The sequence below is a fragment of the Penaeus chinensis genome, chromosome 32, assembly GCF_019202785.1.
Source record: "Penaeus chinensis breed Huanghai No. 1 chromosome 32, ASM1920278v2, whole genome shotgun sequence".
Lineage (NCBI taxonomy): Eukaryota > Metazoa > Arthropoda > Malacostraca > Decapoda > Penaeidae > Penaeus > Penaeus chinensis.
The window spans coordinates 22,193,232-22,210,301 of NC_061850.1; the positions used below are offsets into that span (position 1 = coordinate 22,193,232).

General features: G+C 41.2%; 1 protein-coding gene across 1 annotated transcript; it reads left to right on the plus strand.

The window, feature by feature from the left end:
• Positions 1-1,051: 1,051 nt before the first annotated feature.
• LOC125042583 (kazrin-like) lies at positions 1,052-15,483 on the plus strand. Its single transcript, XM_047638312.1, has 11 exons — positions 1,052-1,228; positions 2,403-2,607; positions 3,820-3,915; positions 4,884-5,055; positions 5,280-5,479; positions 6,089-6,309; positions 6,455-6,802; positions 6,931-7,054; positions 7,276-7,420; positions 7,958-8,111; positions 11,629-15,483. The coding sequence occupies exons 1-11, from the start codon at positions 1,052-1,054 to the stop codon at positions 11,875-11,877; spliced, it is 2,091 nt and encodes a 696-aa protein (XP_047494268.1). The 3' UTR covers positions 11,878-15,483.
• Positions 15,484-17,070: the final 1,587 nt, after the last annotated feature.

Sequence of the window (17,070 nt, forward strand, 5' to 3'; positions counted from 1 at the left end):
CACCGTCGCTAACTCCTCCTCCACCCACCAACCCACCGTCGCTAACTCCTCCTCCACCCACCAACCCACCGTCGCTAACTCCTCCTCCACCCACCAACCCACCGTCGCTAACTCCTCCTCCACCCACCAACCCACCCTCCCAAATTCCTCCTCCACCCACCAACCCACCGTCGCTAACTCCTCCTCCACCCACCAACCCACCGTCGCTAACTCCTCCTCCACCCACCAACCCACCGTCGCTAACTCCTCCTCCACCCACCAACCCACCGTCGCTAACTCCTCCTCCACCCACCAACCCACCGTCGCTAACTCCTCCTCCACCCACCAACCCACCGTCGCTAACTCCTCCTCCACCCACCAACCCACCGTCGCTAACTCCTCCTCCACCCACCAACCCACCGTCGCTAACTCCTCCTCCACCCACCAACCCACCCTCCCAAATTCCTCCTCCACCCACCAACCCACCGTCGCTAACTCCTCCTCCACCCACCAACCCACCGTCGCTAACTCCTCCTCCACCCACCAACCCACCGTCGCTAACTCCTCCTCCACCCACCAACCCACCGTCGCTAACTCCTCCTCCACCCACCAACCCACCGTCGCTAACTCCTCCTCCACCCACCAACCCACCGTCGCTAACTCCTCCTCCACCCACCAACCCACCGTCGCTAACTCCTCCTCCACCCACCAACCCACCCTCCAACCCTCTTAATGCCCCCAACCCACTTAATTGCCCTATCTACCCCTTTCCAAGCCCCCTAGTTGCCCCAACCCACCCTCCCAAATTCCTCCTCCACCCACCAACCCACCCTCCCAAATTCCTCCTCCACCCACCAACCCACCCTCCCAAATTCCTCCTCCACCCACCAACCCACCCTCCCAAATTCCTCCTCCACCCACCAACCCACCCTCCCAAATTCCTCCTCCACCCACCAACCCACCGTCGCTAACTCCTCCTCCACCCACCCACCCACCCTCCCAAATTCCTCCTCCACCCACCAACCCACCGTCGCTAACTCCTCCTCCTCCTCCTCCCCCGCCCCCCCAGCGCATGAAGGAGAGCGACGAGTCCCTCCGGCAACTGGCAGCGGAGCGAGACGAGACGGAGCGCGAGAAGTGGAACATCCTGAAGCACGCGCGGGACGAGTCTGAGCGAGTCGTCAAACTCTCGGCCGAGCTCGGGGTCAAGGAAACCACCATCAGGAAGCTCCAGGAAGAACTCGATGCGGTAACTAAGGGTGTAGGGGGGATGTGTTTTTGGGGGTGTGTGGGGGGAAGCGGGGAGGAGGAGGAAGGGGGGGATTTTTGCTGTGGGGGGAAGCGGGGAGGAGGGAAGGAGGGTTTTTTTTGTTGGGGGGGGGAAGCGGGGAGGAGGGAAGGAGGGGATTTTTGTTAGGGGGGGAAGCGGGGAGGAGGGAAGGAGGGGATTTTTGTTGGGGGGCGGGAAGCGGGGAGGAGGGAAGGAGGGGATTTTGTTGGGGGGGGGGAGCGGGGAGGAGGGAAGGAGGGGATTTTGTTGGGGGGGGGGGGAAGCGGGGAGAAGGGAAGGAGGGGAATTTTGTTGGGGAGGCGGATGATAAGGGGGAAAAAGGGGGGGTGGGGTCTGAAAGAAGATCCGGGATGAACTCGATGGTATGGGTAAAGCTGGGGGAACTTTTTTTGGGTGTTTAGGGGAATCGGCAGGGTTTTCTTAGGGAAGCTTGATGCGGGAACTACTAGTGTAGGGGGAAATGTATGAGGGGGAGGGGGGTGATTTTCGGGGAAAGGGGGGGATTAGACATTAGGGGAAGATTTTTTTTTTTTTTTAAATAAAGGAGATGATTTAGGTGAACTTTAGGTGACTTTTTCAGATACTCTGGTCGGTAGGGTTTTCATAATGAAGCTTAAGGAAGAATTCGATGCGGTAAAACGAGCGTGGGGGAAATATTTAGGGGAAGTGAAGGAGGGGATCAGATATTTAGGGAAATTGGGAGAGTTTTCAGATATTTAGGGAAATCGGTAGGGGGATTTCAGATATTATGGGAAATCGGTAGGGGGGGGGGGGGGGATTTCAGATATTTAGGGGAATCGGGAAGGTTTTCATAAAGAGGCTGCAGGAAGAACTTGATGGATTCGCGTTGGGCTAATTGGGAGGGTGGCGCTCAAAGGGATTGGGAATCGATGGGGATTCCGGGATGAAAAATGAGAGTGGGGATGTTGAATGAACTAAAACATTAATGTGGACAGAACAGAGATTTTCAGTTATTTAATAATTGCTGAAAAAAGGAAGGTTGTAAGGGTGACAGTGGAAGAATGGATAAGAACATCATTGTAGAGTTTTTCAATGACCAGAATTCCCCCCCACAAGAGCAGTTTCAGTCATGGGGACTGACCTACAGCAGTTTTCCCCTTTGCAACTGCAGGTCCGCAAACAGCTCATCTCTATGGGATATCACAGTGATGCCGAGTCTGTCAGGACCAACGGGCTGCCCACGCCCACCGCTTCAACGCCCGCGTGTTCTCCCTTGCCCCTCTCCACGCCCACGCCCACACCCAACGGCCGAGGCTCATCTGCTGATTCGGGCGTGAGGCTGTCGAGTGATCGGGATTCCACGGCTAGTCATGAAGGTATGTCAGACCCCTTTCTCACCTGAGTTCATATTTCTCAGGGCGGGAGATTGTAGGGGTAAAGTTATCTTGAGGAAGGTTTTCAAATGTCTTTGTCCTAATTTCTTTCCTTTTTTTTTTTTTACGTCAAGTTTGTGAAGAGAGCTCGTTCTTTGTTTTTTTGTTTTCTGTCAGATTAGAATTGAAAATGGTGTTTTGTGTTTTGTAATGGTAATGGGTCACTGTTATAGCTCTGTTGATGTGTGGTGTGCAGTGTTCAGCTTAATTTGTTTGATAGTCTAATATTCATGTAATTGGTAGTTAGATAGACATAGGAGTGTGTTACCAGTTGCTACATAGTAATAAGCCAATAGTTTTAATGTTCGGTAATAGTCAGAATCTGACATTTTATTAATACACCTAATAGATGTACACCTCACTAGTAGTAGAGTAATGATGACAAATTTTAATTCTTCAGATTTAGCATATGAGCACATTTTTTAATAGAATTAGTCAGGTGCAGAATTGTAAACATCAGGAAACGGTATCCATTAGTTTTCACACACCTCTCTGTGGTTATTTTAGCCCTGTACTGATTACTAGCATCTTCATTCGAACGATATTTAGAAGCACGATACAACACAGGGATACACAAAAGAATTGAAAAATTACCAGAACTTATGAGATTATAAAATCAGTTTGTTTTTACTCTTTTTTTTTCGTTATTGTCAAAGATTCACGAAATATCAAATTTTGTATTGACATTACACTGTGGAAAAAAAGGAATGGTTGTGATAATACTTTCTTCACATATTACCTTTCAAATCACAGTGATTTATCCTCCCAGAACATAAATCCCTCTAATTTTAAAGCAATTAAACAACTCCAACAAATACCCTAAAATTAGCATTAGAATTGCCAAAATCTTGTCATAATGTGTAGGCCTACAAGTTCATACCATAACTTATTTTGAATAGAAAGCTTCATGTATTGAACGCATTGAACGCCCATTTTTCACCCAGTTATAAATACCTGATTTTATACACCCGCTTCAAGATAACCACACAAGTCTGGATATTTTTCCCTTTTTTTATATAATTAAGGCCAGGCTCAAGGAACTCATGCTAGACCTAAAGGGTGATTTTCCTCGTACGACACACCCTAAGAGTCTGGCTTTTTTTTCCCCCCTTTTTTTCCCCTGCTAACGCTACGGAATACCCGGATCCTCTCTAGGCACACCTACCATTACTGTGGAACGAGGATCTCTGGACTGTGACACGCTATCCATATGCTCCTCAGCCACAGCTGCTTCCCACTACTACTATGCATGTACGTTGCTGCCTAGACTGTTAGTGGCCGCCTCTCTAGCCTGGGGGAGGGGGTGGGGTTGGCTGTGGCACCTTCAGAGGGGGGAGGGGGAGGGGGAGGGGGAGGGGGAGGGGGAGGGGGAGGGGGAGGGGAGGACTTCTGTGGCCCTCCCTGGCTCCGTAGGGGGTCTTTCTGGCTCGAAGGCTACGTGTGGTTTTGAGTGAACGTTTATGTATTTCAAAGTTTTGGGTGTGTTTGTTCCTGTAGTCTTTGTGATTTGTGGAGTAATGTGGGATGTTGATGTCTGTTTTAATCGATGTTTTTTTTTTTTTGGGGGGGGACATGTTGATGTGTAATTCACAAATCTCAGTCAAAACCACAAGTAGTTCATAGCTTCAGATTGGGTCTTGTTGAAGACATTGCATGACCTTTTAGTGTTATGAAAATATATCTAATTAAATGCATAAGGAGATTAGATCCTTGTAACTCTTTCCAGATCTCATCGTTATAAAGACTATGATTATATGAACTGCAGTTTAAAAGAGTGCCTTTACTCTCTGCTTTCTCATGATTTTAGATATTATAAAAGCAAAATTCATAATCATAAATATGCCCTGTTTTCTGTCCTTTAAGGGGAATCTTTCCTTCTTGTTTATCTTTTGTCACTAAGGCAATGAAAGGGGAAACTCTTTTAAAATCAAAATCAGAGAAAAACACTCAACTCAATTTGCACAACTATGAGAAAATATGCAGATGTCTTTAATCTACAAAAACAAACTTAAACAAACTCCCTTAAAATTTAAAAAACAAATTAAAAAAAAAATGTCTTGCATAAGCAACCTTAAAGTTGAGATGTTCGAAAGGTCCCTTTACCCCTTTTTGCAATAATCAGGTAGATTTAGCATATATTTGGTTACTCTTAACTTATAGAATCCACCGTAGGACTGCTTTTTTGATTCATGAAGTTGGTGTGGTGTGTGTGTGTGTAGGTGGACCAGGAACCCCTAAGGAATCCCCGTCTCTATCTCCTCTGTACGCCACGCCAGTATCTCTGCGAGGGGAGGACCGCGAGGACCGGGGCGGGGACAACACCCCCACCAGCGCCCCGACGCATTCGGCCGCAAGTCTCAACTCGTCGGCAATGAGTGGACTTGCGAGCAGGTATGTGACGTGAAGGGGTGTATTAGAGGGTGTTCCAGTGTGTATTGTGTGGTTTTGTTGGTATATGCTCTTGATATAATCTGATTTTACAGGGAGGAAATTAAGAGAGAGAGAGGAATCTATTTTCGTCTGCTCTTGTAATCGCATGATCGTCCTCTCGGCATGAGTATCTTACAAAAACGAAGAAGCTTACAAAACCAAACCTCTTAAAACGTCCATTTCAGCAATGCCAGTACGGGGGGGCTGAGTCGGTCAGCGGAACAGCTTTGCGAACGCTTAGCCGAAGCCGCGGAATCGTCAAAGATAAGAGGTTGTAGCACACTCACGAGGAAGAGCCACAAGGGAGGAGGCACTTGGGGGTCCATCTCGAGAGTGTTCGCTCGCCAGAAGAAGCGTGCGGCCCTTGATGCCTCGTTATATGATGGTAAGGATAGGAAGGATCAATATTGATGAGGTTATACCTTGATCACAATAAGTGCTGACAGTGTGGAAATCTCGTCGTTTACTACACACCCATTTTTTGTGTACAGATGCAATTTGCTTATGATCTGTAGGCATTGTCAAATATATAAAATCAATATTTACTGTAATACCATCTTTTCTGTTGCTTAATTGTAGGCATATCAAGCTCAGAGGACCTACCGTCCACAGTGAACCATGCTGATGCCAAGCATCCCTAGATAACATTGCACCTTACTAACACTGATTTTGTCTTTGTTTTGTCAGAGCAGTGTGTGTTTGTATTCAGTGTACTGAATAATATAATTTGTTTTTGTCTATTTTTGTAAGTAGGACTTTAAGGCAGACCATAAAGCAGTATGCCTTGATATTTTTCTTTTTGACGTATTTCTGTAAACTTATCATTTTCTTAATAACAAAAAACAGAAATTAGTACAACGAGTGCAAACTAATTACGTAAAGTAAGCCGTACTAACCCAGTTCCAGAATTCAAGTTCATAGCATTAGAGTAGTTACGACGTAGCAGACATAACCACCACGTAGCTAAACCCTTTGTTGCTAACACGACCTGTAGGAAGCGCGAGTGACAAGCGTGCCTCGTGGTCCCCAAGTTCATCTCTGTGTGCCTCGCCCCTTACTGAGGAGAGTTACTCCGAGAAGCTCAGATTACTCGAGGAGGCTCAGCACATTCCTCTTGAGAGATGGAAAGCCCCAACTGTCCTAGCCTGGCTGGAAGTAACCCTTGGCATGCCTCAGTATGGTGCCATGTGTGCAGAGAATATTCGAAGCGGAAAGGTAAAATCCTGTGGCTTTGCTTCCTCAGTTTTTGCGTAAATATTGTAAATAAGCTACGTTGCTAGAGCACTATAAGTGGTTTTTATGAACGTATGTAGGGATGAGTTAATAGCAGTTGGAACCTGACATCTCTCCCCGCCTCCAGGTTCTCCTAGAGCTCAGCGACTCTGAGTTAGAATCCGGCCTTGGGATCTCGCACCCGATGCACCGCAAGAAGCTAAGGCTAGCCATCGAGGAGCTTCGCGAGCCGCGGCTGTCTCGCTTCCCCAGAATCTCCGCACTCAATCACACTTGGGTTTCCTCCGAGTGGCTTCCAGACCTTGGCCTTCCTCAGTATGCCGATGCCTTCGCCAACAACCTCGTGGATGGGAGGCTGCTGGAGGCGCTCACGAAGAAGGAGCTGGAGAAGCACCTGGGCGTTCACCGGAAGTTCCACCAAGCTTCGATCATTCACGGTGTCCATCTGTTGAGAATCGTCAGATTCGATAGACAGGTAAAGCTGAAACCATTCACGAAAACCAATCAAAATTCTTCACATAAGAAAATATTTCATCCGTTCACACATATCGAGAATATCATGTCTAGTAGGAACCGGTAACACAAAACATATTCTCGCGGCAGGTGTTAGCGGAGCGCCGACGGCAGAGCGAGCACGTGGACTGCGACCCCGTCGTGTGGACGAACGTGCGGTGGGTCCGGTGGGCTCGCTCGGTCGACCTGGCGGAGTACGCAGATAACCTCAAGGGTATGCCAAATGATTGTTTTTCCTCGTCTTTTTCTTCCGTTAGTTTCTCTTATTTAGTAATTCTTTATAATTACTGGTATTTTTTAAAGTATTGTAGACCTGTAAAAGTTACCCACTAAGATTGGATCTTGTAATAGAATACATACAATACTATATTATATTGCATTCAATGCTTGGTCTGTCCACCGTATCATATATTTAATATTCCAAATGAATTACAGACAGCGGTGTTCACGGCGCCCTCGTGGTTCTGGAGTCGTCCTTCACTGCAGACACGATGGCCACGGCGCTGGGCATCCCGCAGTCCAAGAATATAATCCGCAGACACCTGGCAACCGAGATGGAGGCGCTTATTAACCCCGCCAGGTTGGATTCTTGTGTCTTGTGGGATTTAAACATCTATGTAGTGGTTATCGTGCTTTTATGCAGGTTATAAATTTATTGTTTATACAGTACTTTGCAATTTTGTAAACATGGAGGTCCATGAATATTCATGTTCAGGCAAAACGTATTGAGTTTAATGAAGTTATAATGGGATTTAGGTAAAAACAGATAATTCCAGAAAAAAAAAAATAAAGTTATCAAATGGCTTATTTCACACGTGGCGAGCATTGGTAACCAGTGGGGCCAACTTCCCATTTGAGTATACAAGTAGCTCTCTGGTGCCACACACTCCTGCTCCTTTCCCTTTTAATTTAGAAAATGACGTCTATTTTGAGACAAGTGGCAGTTGCCACGTATGAAAGCGCATATTCATAAATATGCGTTAGAAAAAGTTTCCAAAATCGTCTGTCACAAGTAGAGTCCTCCTGTCTGAAAGCGGTATATTAGTCTTCACAGCTTTTAAGCAACCAACTTGCAGTGCTGCACAATGCCGTCTTAACAGCCTCTATCCCCCAACAGACAGCAGATTGAAGAACAGGCCCGCTTCGCCAAAATGGAGCGGCGCCGGCAGGAGAAAATGGCGGCCGGAGGGAGCCTTGGCCGGTCCTTCTCCAGAAGCTACGGCACGGGGCTGGAGAAGGGCGAGAAGGACAAGAGGCGAGCTTCCTTGAGAGTAAGGGCACCATGTCTTATTTCCGGGCGATTTTTAGGATATGGCTTAATAGTGAGCTTCGATTATTGTTAGAGAGTCCCTAACTCTTTAGATTTGTCTTTGACTAATTCATATAGCAGGCAGATAAATCTTGTAAAGCATTTAAGGGGATGTTGTAGCTTTGGAATGCTTTAGTGATTCCAAATATTTCTGAATAACATGAAAATAAATCACATTAAATCCCTTCTCACAATATATTCACTGCCACGTCACATTACCTACAATAGACCTTTGTAGACCTGCATGTGTGCCAAATATTTTAGAGTGAGAGAGAAAAAAAAATATGAGGATTATGGTCAATGACTTAGATAAGGTAATTAGTATTAGATTTTGGTAACAGATGCCAGCCAATTGGAATTCGGAGAACCTTAGTATAAGTATAACTGGGTCTGAATTTACACCTGATTACTAATATACATTTTATTCTGCAAACACAATCAGGAGTGGATAGCTGAAGTTAGTAAAACTGGACACCCAGAGTACAAATGTTTCACATCTTTGCACTGGCTTTCATAGGGGCAGTTTACTTGCTGTTGAAGTGTCTGGCATTATACTTTGCTCAGACCAGAAATAATTACTGCAATGTGTTTCACTGAATGTGCTCAAAGCTTTGCCAAAAAAGAAAATTTATGATGTATTGGCAGTTTTTAGAATACATTTATGGCTTTACTACTGCCTCTTTGGAAAGCTTTGCTTGTGAATGATTGACTACAGCTGTGTACATCTAATCTCTGCTGGTACACCTACTGTAACACAGCACATGGTGTGGATGCACAAGTTCTCCAAAGAAAATGCAAAATTTGGATGTATAGTTTCACTTTCAAGGGTCTGAATGAGGCTTTCATGCAATACCTAAAAATGAGACAGTTAAATGATTTTACATCGCCTTTTCTTTATAAAAGTTAGCAGGGCCGTCAATTCTTTTTTGGTGTATAGAACTGCTTTGAAATGTATGTTTGTTGTTGATGTTGAGCTTCCTCAGCTTTCAGCTTTAAATTTTTCATAGGCTTAGCAGTTGCCACCAGATTTTTGTATCCCAAAATTTAAAACAAATTTACCTAATATATACCTTTGCTGTTTCTAGAATGTTTGAATGTAGCTTTATAACATCAGCTGCTGAACATCCATACCATGCCATGTTAATTTTTTGCTTCTCTTGAACAAGTGTTCCATCTCCACGCATTTTTAAGCGGCATTTATCTACAGTGACACTATTTGTCTTTAGTGTGGGCTCTTTCTGGAACCTATTAGGGAGTAGAGCACATTAAAATACACCAAAAACAAATTAGCTGAACCCTTTTAGGAGAACTAGATAAGATTCAGCCTCACCCTCACTAACTCTCCCATCCTTCTCTTGCCCTTTTTCTGTCCTGCTTCCGTTTGTGCTGCACCTCGCAACACTGATGGGGGGATGCTCAGCCTTTGCAGAAAAAGGTTTGCGCATTTCCCACACTCCCATCAAAGGTACAAGACGCATGTCGCAGTACTCTTTTTTTGTTAAGATTAAGTTGGTTCTTTAATTTCATATGATGCTGGTTACTTCCTACTGCTTGTCTGGTAGATGAATCATATCTCTTGGTAGTTGGTTGATAAAAAGATAAAGATAAATGAAAGAAAATGCTGTAGTCAAGTAATACTATTACTTGCAGAACTGCTGTAATGAAAGGATATTTTCCTGGTACTCTTCTTTACACTCTGTACAAATGGTTTGCCATGCATATCTAAGGCAAGAATGTGATGCTCAGCTGCAATTGCTTGCTGATTACATACAGTTCTTTCAGTGTGAAAAATATATAAAGAAATTCCTGGATTCAGGGCTAATCCTGATATAATCTTAATGTCCAAGCATAAATTGACTCAGGAAGGTTTGTCTTTCAAGCTTAGCTGTGCCAGAAATACAGGGACACTTATTAGATTTCTGGAACTGATTTCATTGCAGATATATTTTTGTATTTTATGTAAAGGAATGAAGTTGATTGGCTGTATGCTCTGCCATAATCAGAATATGGCATCAAGAAAAAGCAGTAGTTGAAGTAACATATTTTGACAAAACATATTATCATATAGTTTTATTTTGATTTTTACAAAATCCACTTCATATTTTTCTAATGGTCACGGAATACAAAGTTTTACAGTTGTAAAACCCAAATTCCTGGTGATATGTACACACACCAAATTCAAAAACATGATCACTGATTAAGCCTTATTTCACCTTGTCCCTAAGTTTGGCACTTGGCGGAGCTCACAGGTACTATCCTAGGAGACATCCTACCCCGCCTGCATGTATGTATTCCTTGGCTTATATTTGTTCTATCTCCTTCACTGCCTGCAACCCTGGTCTTAATCATTTGTGGTCAGAGAAATGGACAGACTTATATTTGTGTGAATATATGTCATTGTGTTTCATTGTGAACAAGATGTATATATTAACAGAATTTGCAAAGGCTTCCCTGCTTTTGCAGTTTTCTCTAAGTAAAGCAGAAAATATATAAATTTACCTCATCCTAGTATGACAGTTGGTTGCAAACAGTATTTTTTTCTGTGGAATATAAATGATATACAATTACTTTCAAGATGCAATTAGATTTTCTTACTTAATTCTAAAGGGAGTAAAATTTATTGGCCTCTTTGGTGTAAACCTATGCAGTTAAACATGCATGAAGTATATACTTGCATTTTGCTGCTTATTGCATGCAAAACTTATCTTTTTGTGTAGTCATTGGATGTCAGTTCTATTAGATAGCTTTAAATAGTTATACCGTTGTTCTATGAAGTTAAAAGAAATTCCAAACTAAAGAGTTATTATACATTCATTACCTGATGTAAAGTATATATCAAAGAATTTTTTTTTAATCTTCTTAAAAGAGTAGATATTCATCATTGATTTAATATTCTTATTCATTTGGTTTATTGTTTCATATTTTTATTGAGAAATAAATGTATACATATGGATGATACCATATTCATATAAATATTACCTTTCTCAACTATGAAAATGCTCTAAAACTCCTATTTTACATATTCTAAACGTATTTATTGAGGATGACTAGATTTTGCAAGCAATTCTATGCATTGTAGTATAGACCTGACTCAGACAACGGTCTAGTACCTTTTTGTTCTTCCTCTATAGGGTTATGAATCTAGATTTATAACTATAATTTTAGCACATTTAAATTAAATCTTAACCAAGTTTATAGCAAACAGACTGGAATGGTAAGCAAAATGAAAGATTACTCTTTTCTGCAAGTTAAGTGTATCTGATCTACTCAGTACTTGTATTTATATTAGACAGAGCTCTTTTATACAGTAAGATATGAAATATGAGCTGAGAAAACAATAAGGCTGTTATGAGCAATCTATAACCTTTATGTAGTTGGGAATTTATTTTCTTTAGTTTTAAGTTCTTGCAGCAAAATTTTCCCCCCCATCTAAACCATCTGCCTATATTAACCCACTAACACATGCACAATACCCACAGGGATCTCTCAGCCGTGCTCTGGGCCTTCGTCTACGAGAGGAAGCTGCCGCAGGAAACCATAACGGAGGTGAATCTTCCTCTTCTGGTGGCCAGTCTCCTGCTGTCTCTGCAAGGACAAATATTCACCATCCTCACCACACACGGCCGCGGTCCTCCGTCATGCCTTCTGCTGCTTATGTGCACCATGAGACTCACCGTCGCGTAAAGAGTATCGGAGACATTGAGACTATAACTGTGACCCCTGTTTAGCAATACTCTTGCCAGCGATCACGTGACTGGTTCGCTGAAAGTGGTGGTGGTGGTGGTGGTGGAGGTGGTGGCGGAGTTTGCACATTTCTGTGTTCTCCAGTTTTTAATGTGTTTAATTAAGCACAGTAACCAACTTATCAGGGTGAATAGGATGTAGAAGTGTGAAAACAAAGAGCATGTGTGTAACGTAAATTTTAAAAGAGCTTAATAAAGATCTCTTAAGTGTTGAAAGAGGTTCTTGTGCCAGCAGCTTTGGCAGCATAGAAATAAGTGTTGGTTAAGTCTCTTTACTAATGTATATCATATGTACATATGAAGTAGCTGCCAAACCTTATATTCCAAGAAATTACAAGACATGATAAAATGCTCAGCACTGAGTATACTGCCAGTTGATGCAACATCACATGGAAACACAAATTCATATCGAAGATGTTTCTTCTAATTTCATACTAGTCGAGTACAACATTTTCAACAGCCCCAGGGACCACAAGCAAATTGCCTTTTCTTTGTGGTTAGTTGTCAGGCTGAATGTTGAAGAATTGCAATCATGCATGGCGTAACAAGATGCTGATGCAGGACATAGTTACAAGTGCACCCCAGAATTTATACCAAAGTTTTGGAAAGTATAACGTGCACCCACCTAGTATGAGTAGGGAAATAGCCATAAGAATGTATTGACTAAGTGAGATGGAAAAAAAATAATGGATAGAGAGACACAGATCTGGATGTTCTGCTCAAAAAAATTATCATTAAGTTAAAATGAAAACAGAGACCTGACAAGAGATTTGAACAAAGACAGGGACCAGGCAACGCGCCATAATACAGGGTTCCAGTTCAAACACATCTGAAGTATCAGGACAAAACCATGGTCTTCATTTTGCTACCACAGTCATATTTGTTAGTCCTTATCTATCATGCTCCTGTGAACAACTGTGAGAAGGCTCGAATGGAAGCAGTTATAGTGACAAGACTGCAATTTCTGGCCCTTGAGTAGTAGCAAGAGTTAGGATGAATTTGTGTACAGCCTATGTATCTTTTGTACTTAAACAGCAATGAGTGTGTATGTACTGCTATGTGAGTTTTATAACTACTTTAATGTCCTATTAATCACTTGGTTGTCGTGTATTTGAATTTTATGTATAGAGGTCCTTAATCTGAGTGTACATTTTTTCTTCGACAACTGAGAGGTCACTGATTAAACAATATTATTTTTTGCTTTAGAGTAGATTGGTAGTTATCAGTATGCTGCTGAGCACAATATTACAGGTTACTTTATGAAAGTTCATATTTATTAGCAATGTATACTGATTGAGCTCGACAGAAATTGCATACTATTTACTGTGTGTGTTATGTCAATAATGAAATTTCTCCTATTGTGAATGTTACTAGTCAGGTTCCATTTAATTGACAAAGGGAAATTGTTCAGCATATGTGACCATGTCAGGAGTTGCATGATCATATAGCATCATATTTATATGATATGGACATAGATATTTGAATATTTGTATTGAAAATAGTCTTGGCAATTACCCAGATAACATTATGTCATACGCTGAATCTCTAAGCTTCTTGCCAGGAATCAGTTGGTACAAAACAAATATCTATGCTAATGAAAATGCTGTTTTATCCCATCATTAACTAACATTGAGAAATGCTGTATATCAATGACAGGAAGGAAATGCAGCTTTATGGTTTATATTCTACAATTATTGTAAATGTTGATGTGGCCACATATTGTTGACTGTAAGCTTTGCATTTCTATTGGATGCAGCCATTGCTTTACCTACACAAAGTGAAAACTTTGAGAGAAAGTAATATATAATCTAGACAGGAATTTGATCAGAATTCTGCCCTAAAAGTCCTTGACAACGTTTTACTGCTCCAAGAACTTCGCTTAGTTTCAAACTTCTGTAATGACTAAAATTGAAAAGTGAGGTGATGCCAGCATATACAGGTGTAAATACATTCATTAGAGGACATCAAATGGGTTCTTACATAAACACATTTCAGATTTTATTTGTGGTGATTTTTCTTTATCCACTTACTAATGGTGAAAGTACCAAATAAATGTCAAAGCGAGTAATGTCAGAGGAAGTATGAATTGCTATTTCTCAATGTAGAGTTGGTATGCCTCATCTTTTAATTCTACAAAATTGAAAGACCTACTCTTAGTTTAAAGAAGTGCTTTAATGTCATGTCATGTATGGGTGCATTTAGAAGGAATTTTTTTCATCGTAGGGAAGAGGGAGGAAGAGAATGACCCGCTGATGCAGGAAACTTCCCCAGCTGTCATTGATTCTTCTTCATCTACTTCTTGTGAATAATTTCCCTTCCAAGCCGCCCGAGAATGAAACAGAGTGAGAAAATAGCGTTGTCATCCAAAGCAAGTGCATTGTATTTTTATATCATTGTAATTTATGATGGTATGTTGGATTGTAAATACGAGAATGTTGGCAGGGTCGCCATGACCATATGTGTCAGTAAACATAAGCTATTGGATTCATAGAATATGGGGTTTATCAGTGGTCCATTCAAAGAATGTGACAATAACTTGCATCATGTACAGATAAAGAAGTCATTTCATCCCTGAGATATATAATCATTTATATGTTAGTGAGAGCTGCATATCATCCACTTGACCAAACCTTTTTCGAACTTATAGTGATAGAAAAGTTGTAAACACTGTAGTTACATTACAATTTAAATGTTGTTGTACATTCTCTGAACTGAAACCACTGATGAAAAACCATTTGCAGAAAAAAGTTGGAAAGGCAATTACTCAAAAAAATTTCAACCATGATACAAAGTTCAAAGAAATAGCTGTTTATAATGAGTACAGTCTTGTATTTTGCCATAGACAAAATTTGTGAGAAACATAATTTGCTTAAAGTGTAGTGCTTGGAATATGTTTGTGTACAAGCAAAACAAAAAACAAAACAAAACAAAAAAAAAGAGCAGCTGTAAAAAGATTGTTTGGAGTTCATATCACACACTACAAAATAGAGTAGATCCTTTGTCATAGCATTTTTTGAGAGAAGGAAAGGAGAAGTGATTATTATTTTTGCACCAACCAATGTTTTTGTTTATCCAGACATTTTGGATTCAGTATTTCACAGAATTCAAAATCAAGAAATGTATTTATATTTTGTGAAGTATCTAAACAAAATTGACATGGCCTAAACATTAGATATTGTTTCGTTTGTGCATATTATGGGATAACCAACTGATTACCTAACAGCTAGTTCTACATATCCAAAATATAATGGAAATATTCACCTTACATATAAATTTACGTAAAAAGTTTCTTGTCAGTATTCTTTTTAGTAGTCTTTTGTAAAGTACATTGAGCTCCACTAAACAATAGGAAATATGTGTTCATGGCATAGTGATCAAGGCCATTGGAATAATTTTTTTGTTTGTTGAAATATTGTAAAGCACTAATCTAATCTACCAAGGATGTAATTTGGTATCAAATGATGCTATTTGATATACTAAAAGCTGTTCTTGTTTGTTCTGTTTCACAAATGAAATCATAGGTCATTGGCATGCCAACTGTTTGACATTCCAGTTTGTTTCATATTCAGAAACAATAAAATATTAGAAGAATTGTTATTTTCCTTACCCTGCATTAAGTTAATTAGCATAAGAAGAAACCCTAGCAAAAAGTTATGAAAAAAAAATGCAGGTAAAATAGTCCTGTATCAGCGTTTTGTATGACTGATGTTTTTTTTTTTAATGACACGAAAAACTAAGTATTTACTTCTATCTATAGAGAAAAGAAGTTGCTTCATAGGATAAAGGAAACTCTGTCTCTCTCTCCCTCTCCCTCCCTCCCCTCCCTCCTTCCTTCCTTCTCCATCCTCCCTACCTCATTTATTCATTCATTCTCTCCCTTCCGCTCGCGCTCTCTCTCTCTCTCTCTCTCTCTCTCTCTCTCTCTCTCTCTCTCTCTCTCTCTCTCTCTCTCTCTCTCTCTCTCTCTCTCTCTCTCTCTCTCTCTCTCTCTCTCTCTCTCTCTCTCTCTCTCTCTCTCTCTCTCGCTCTCTCTAAATTCATAGTTCTTGAAATGGTACCGGTGTACGGGAGGTAATCTTTCCGCTCTCTTCATTTTGACTCGTACTAAAAGCAGCCTATCCGCCGCTTCGAAACGGGTAAAGGAACTGACATTGTCATTCCTTTATTCACCAGAAGGAAATCAAATTAACTCATTCGTTTTTGCTTTTTCAAAAAGGACAGGAATTTAAATGAGTTTAGTTCAGTATCCAAATGGAAACAAAGCACAATCTTCGTATTCTATTTGTTCAATGAACACCTTTGACAGTATCTCCAGCTGCAATTCTTAAAAAATAAATGAATAAAATTAGGTTCTTGGTTAAATTATTATTCATCTTCAGATAAACGAAAATATGGCAACCATATTACATTCTGCAAACTAGATCTAATTACACCACAAGGTGAGGTATTATCACCGACAATATTTAACATAATTTTGCGCTCTCTTTGCAAGCCCAACAGTAAATAGGAGTCCTCTGCAGTATCACACCTTATGCTGATGATCCATTCGTCCTCCAGTGATTCAGTTCGAAATGTGTTTCACTTGGCCTTTCAAAATCAAGCACCTATCCAGACCTCGTAGTGTGCCCTATATTCCCAGATAAGGTGGACAGGCTATTTGGATTTGATTCCCACAACTATTCTGGAATACTGACGAATGTTCTCTGTATCAAGTGTTCGAAGTGTTATGAAACCCTGTTCGGAGCATTTGCGACCGTTACATTAACCAAGTAACATGTGTAGGTTCCCTCCTCAAAGTCCTAAGGCTGATGTATATTTCACTTATTAGGTCTGATACGACAACCTGCTACGTTCCAATTTAATATGGAGAGTTAACATTCCTGAAACAAAATTCTTTGTACCTTGACATAAAAGGCATACATTGGTGTCAGCGCCTAGATCTATAAACTTAACATAAGAACTAAAAACTCGCTACCCGAAATACAAATATAAAATTCAGCACTCCTCTCATGGTGGCCCTCACACTAGAAACTACCTGGGATGTCTCCTGATCCTCGTTGTGCATTAGGGATTAATAGCCAAATTCCTGGTATCTATTTTAAAGAAAGTTTGAGAAGCACAACACAGTATCTATATACCATGGCGTAATGAAAGGTGTGATGAACAACACCGTCATTT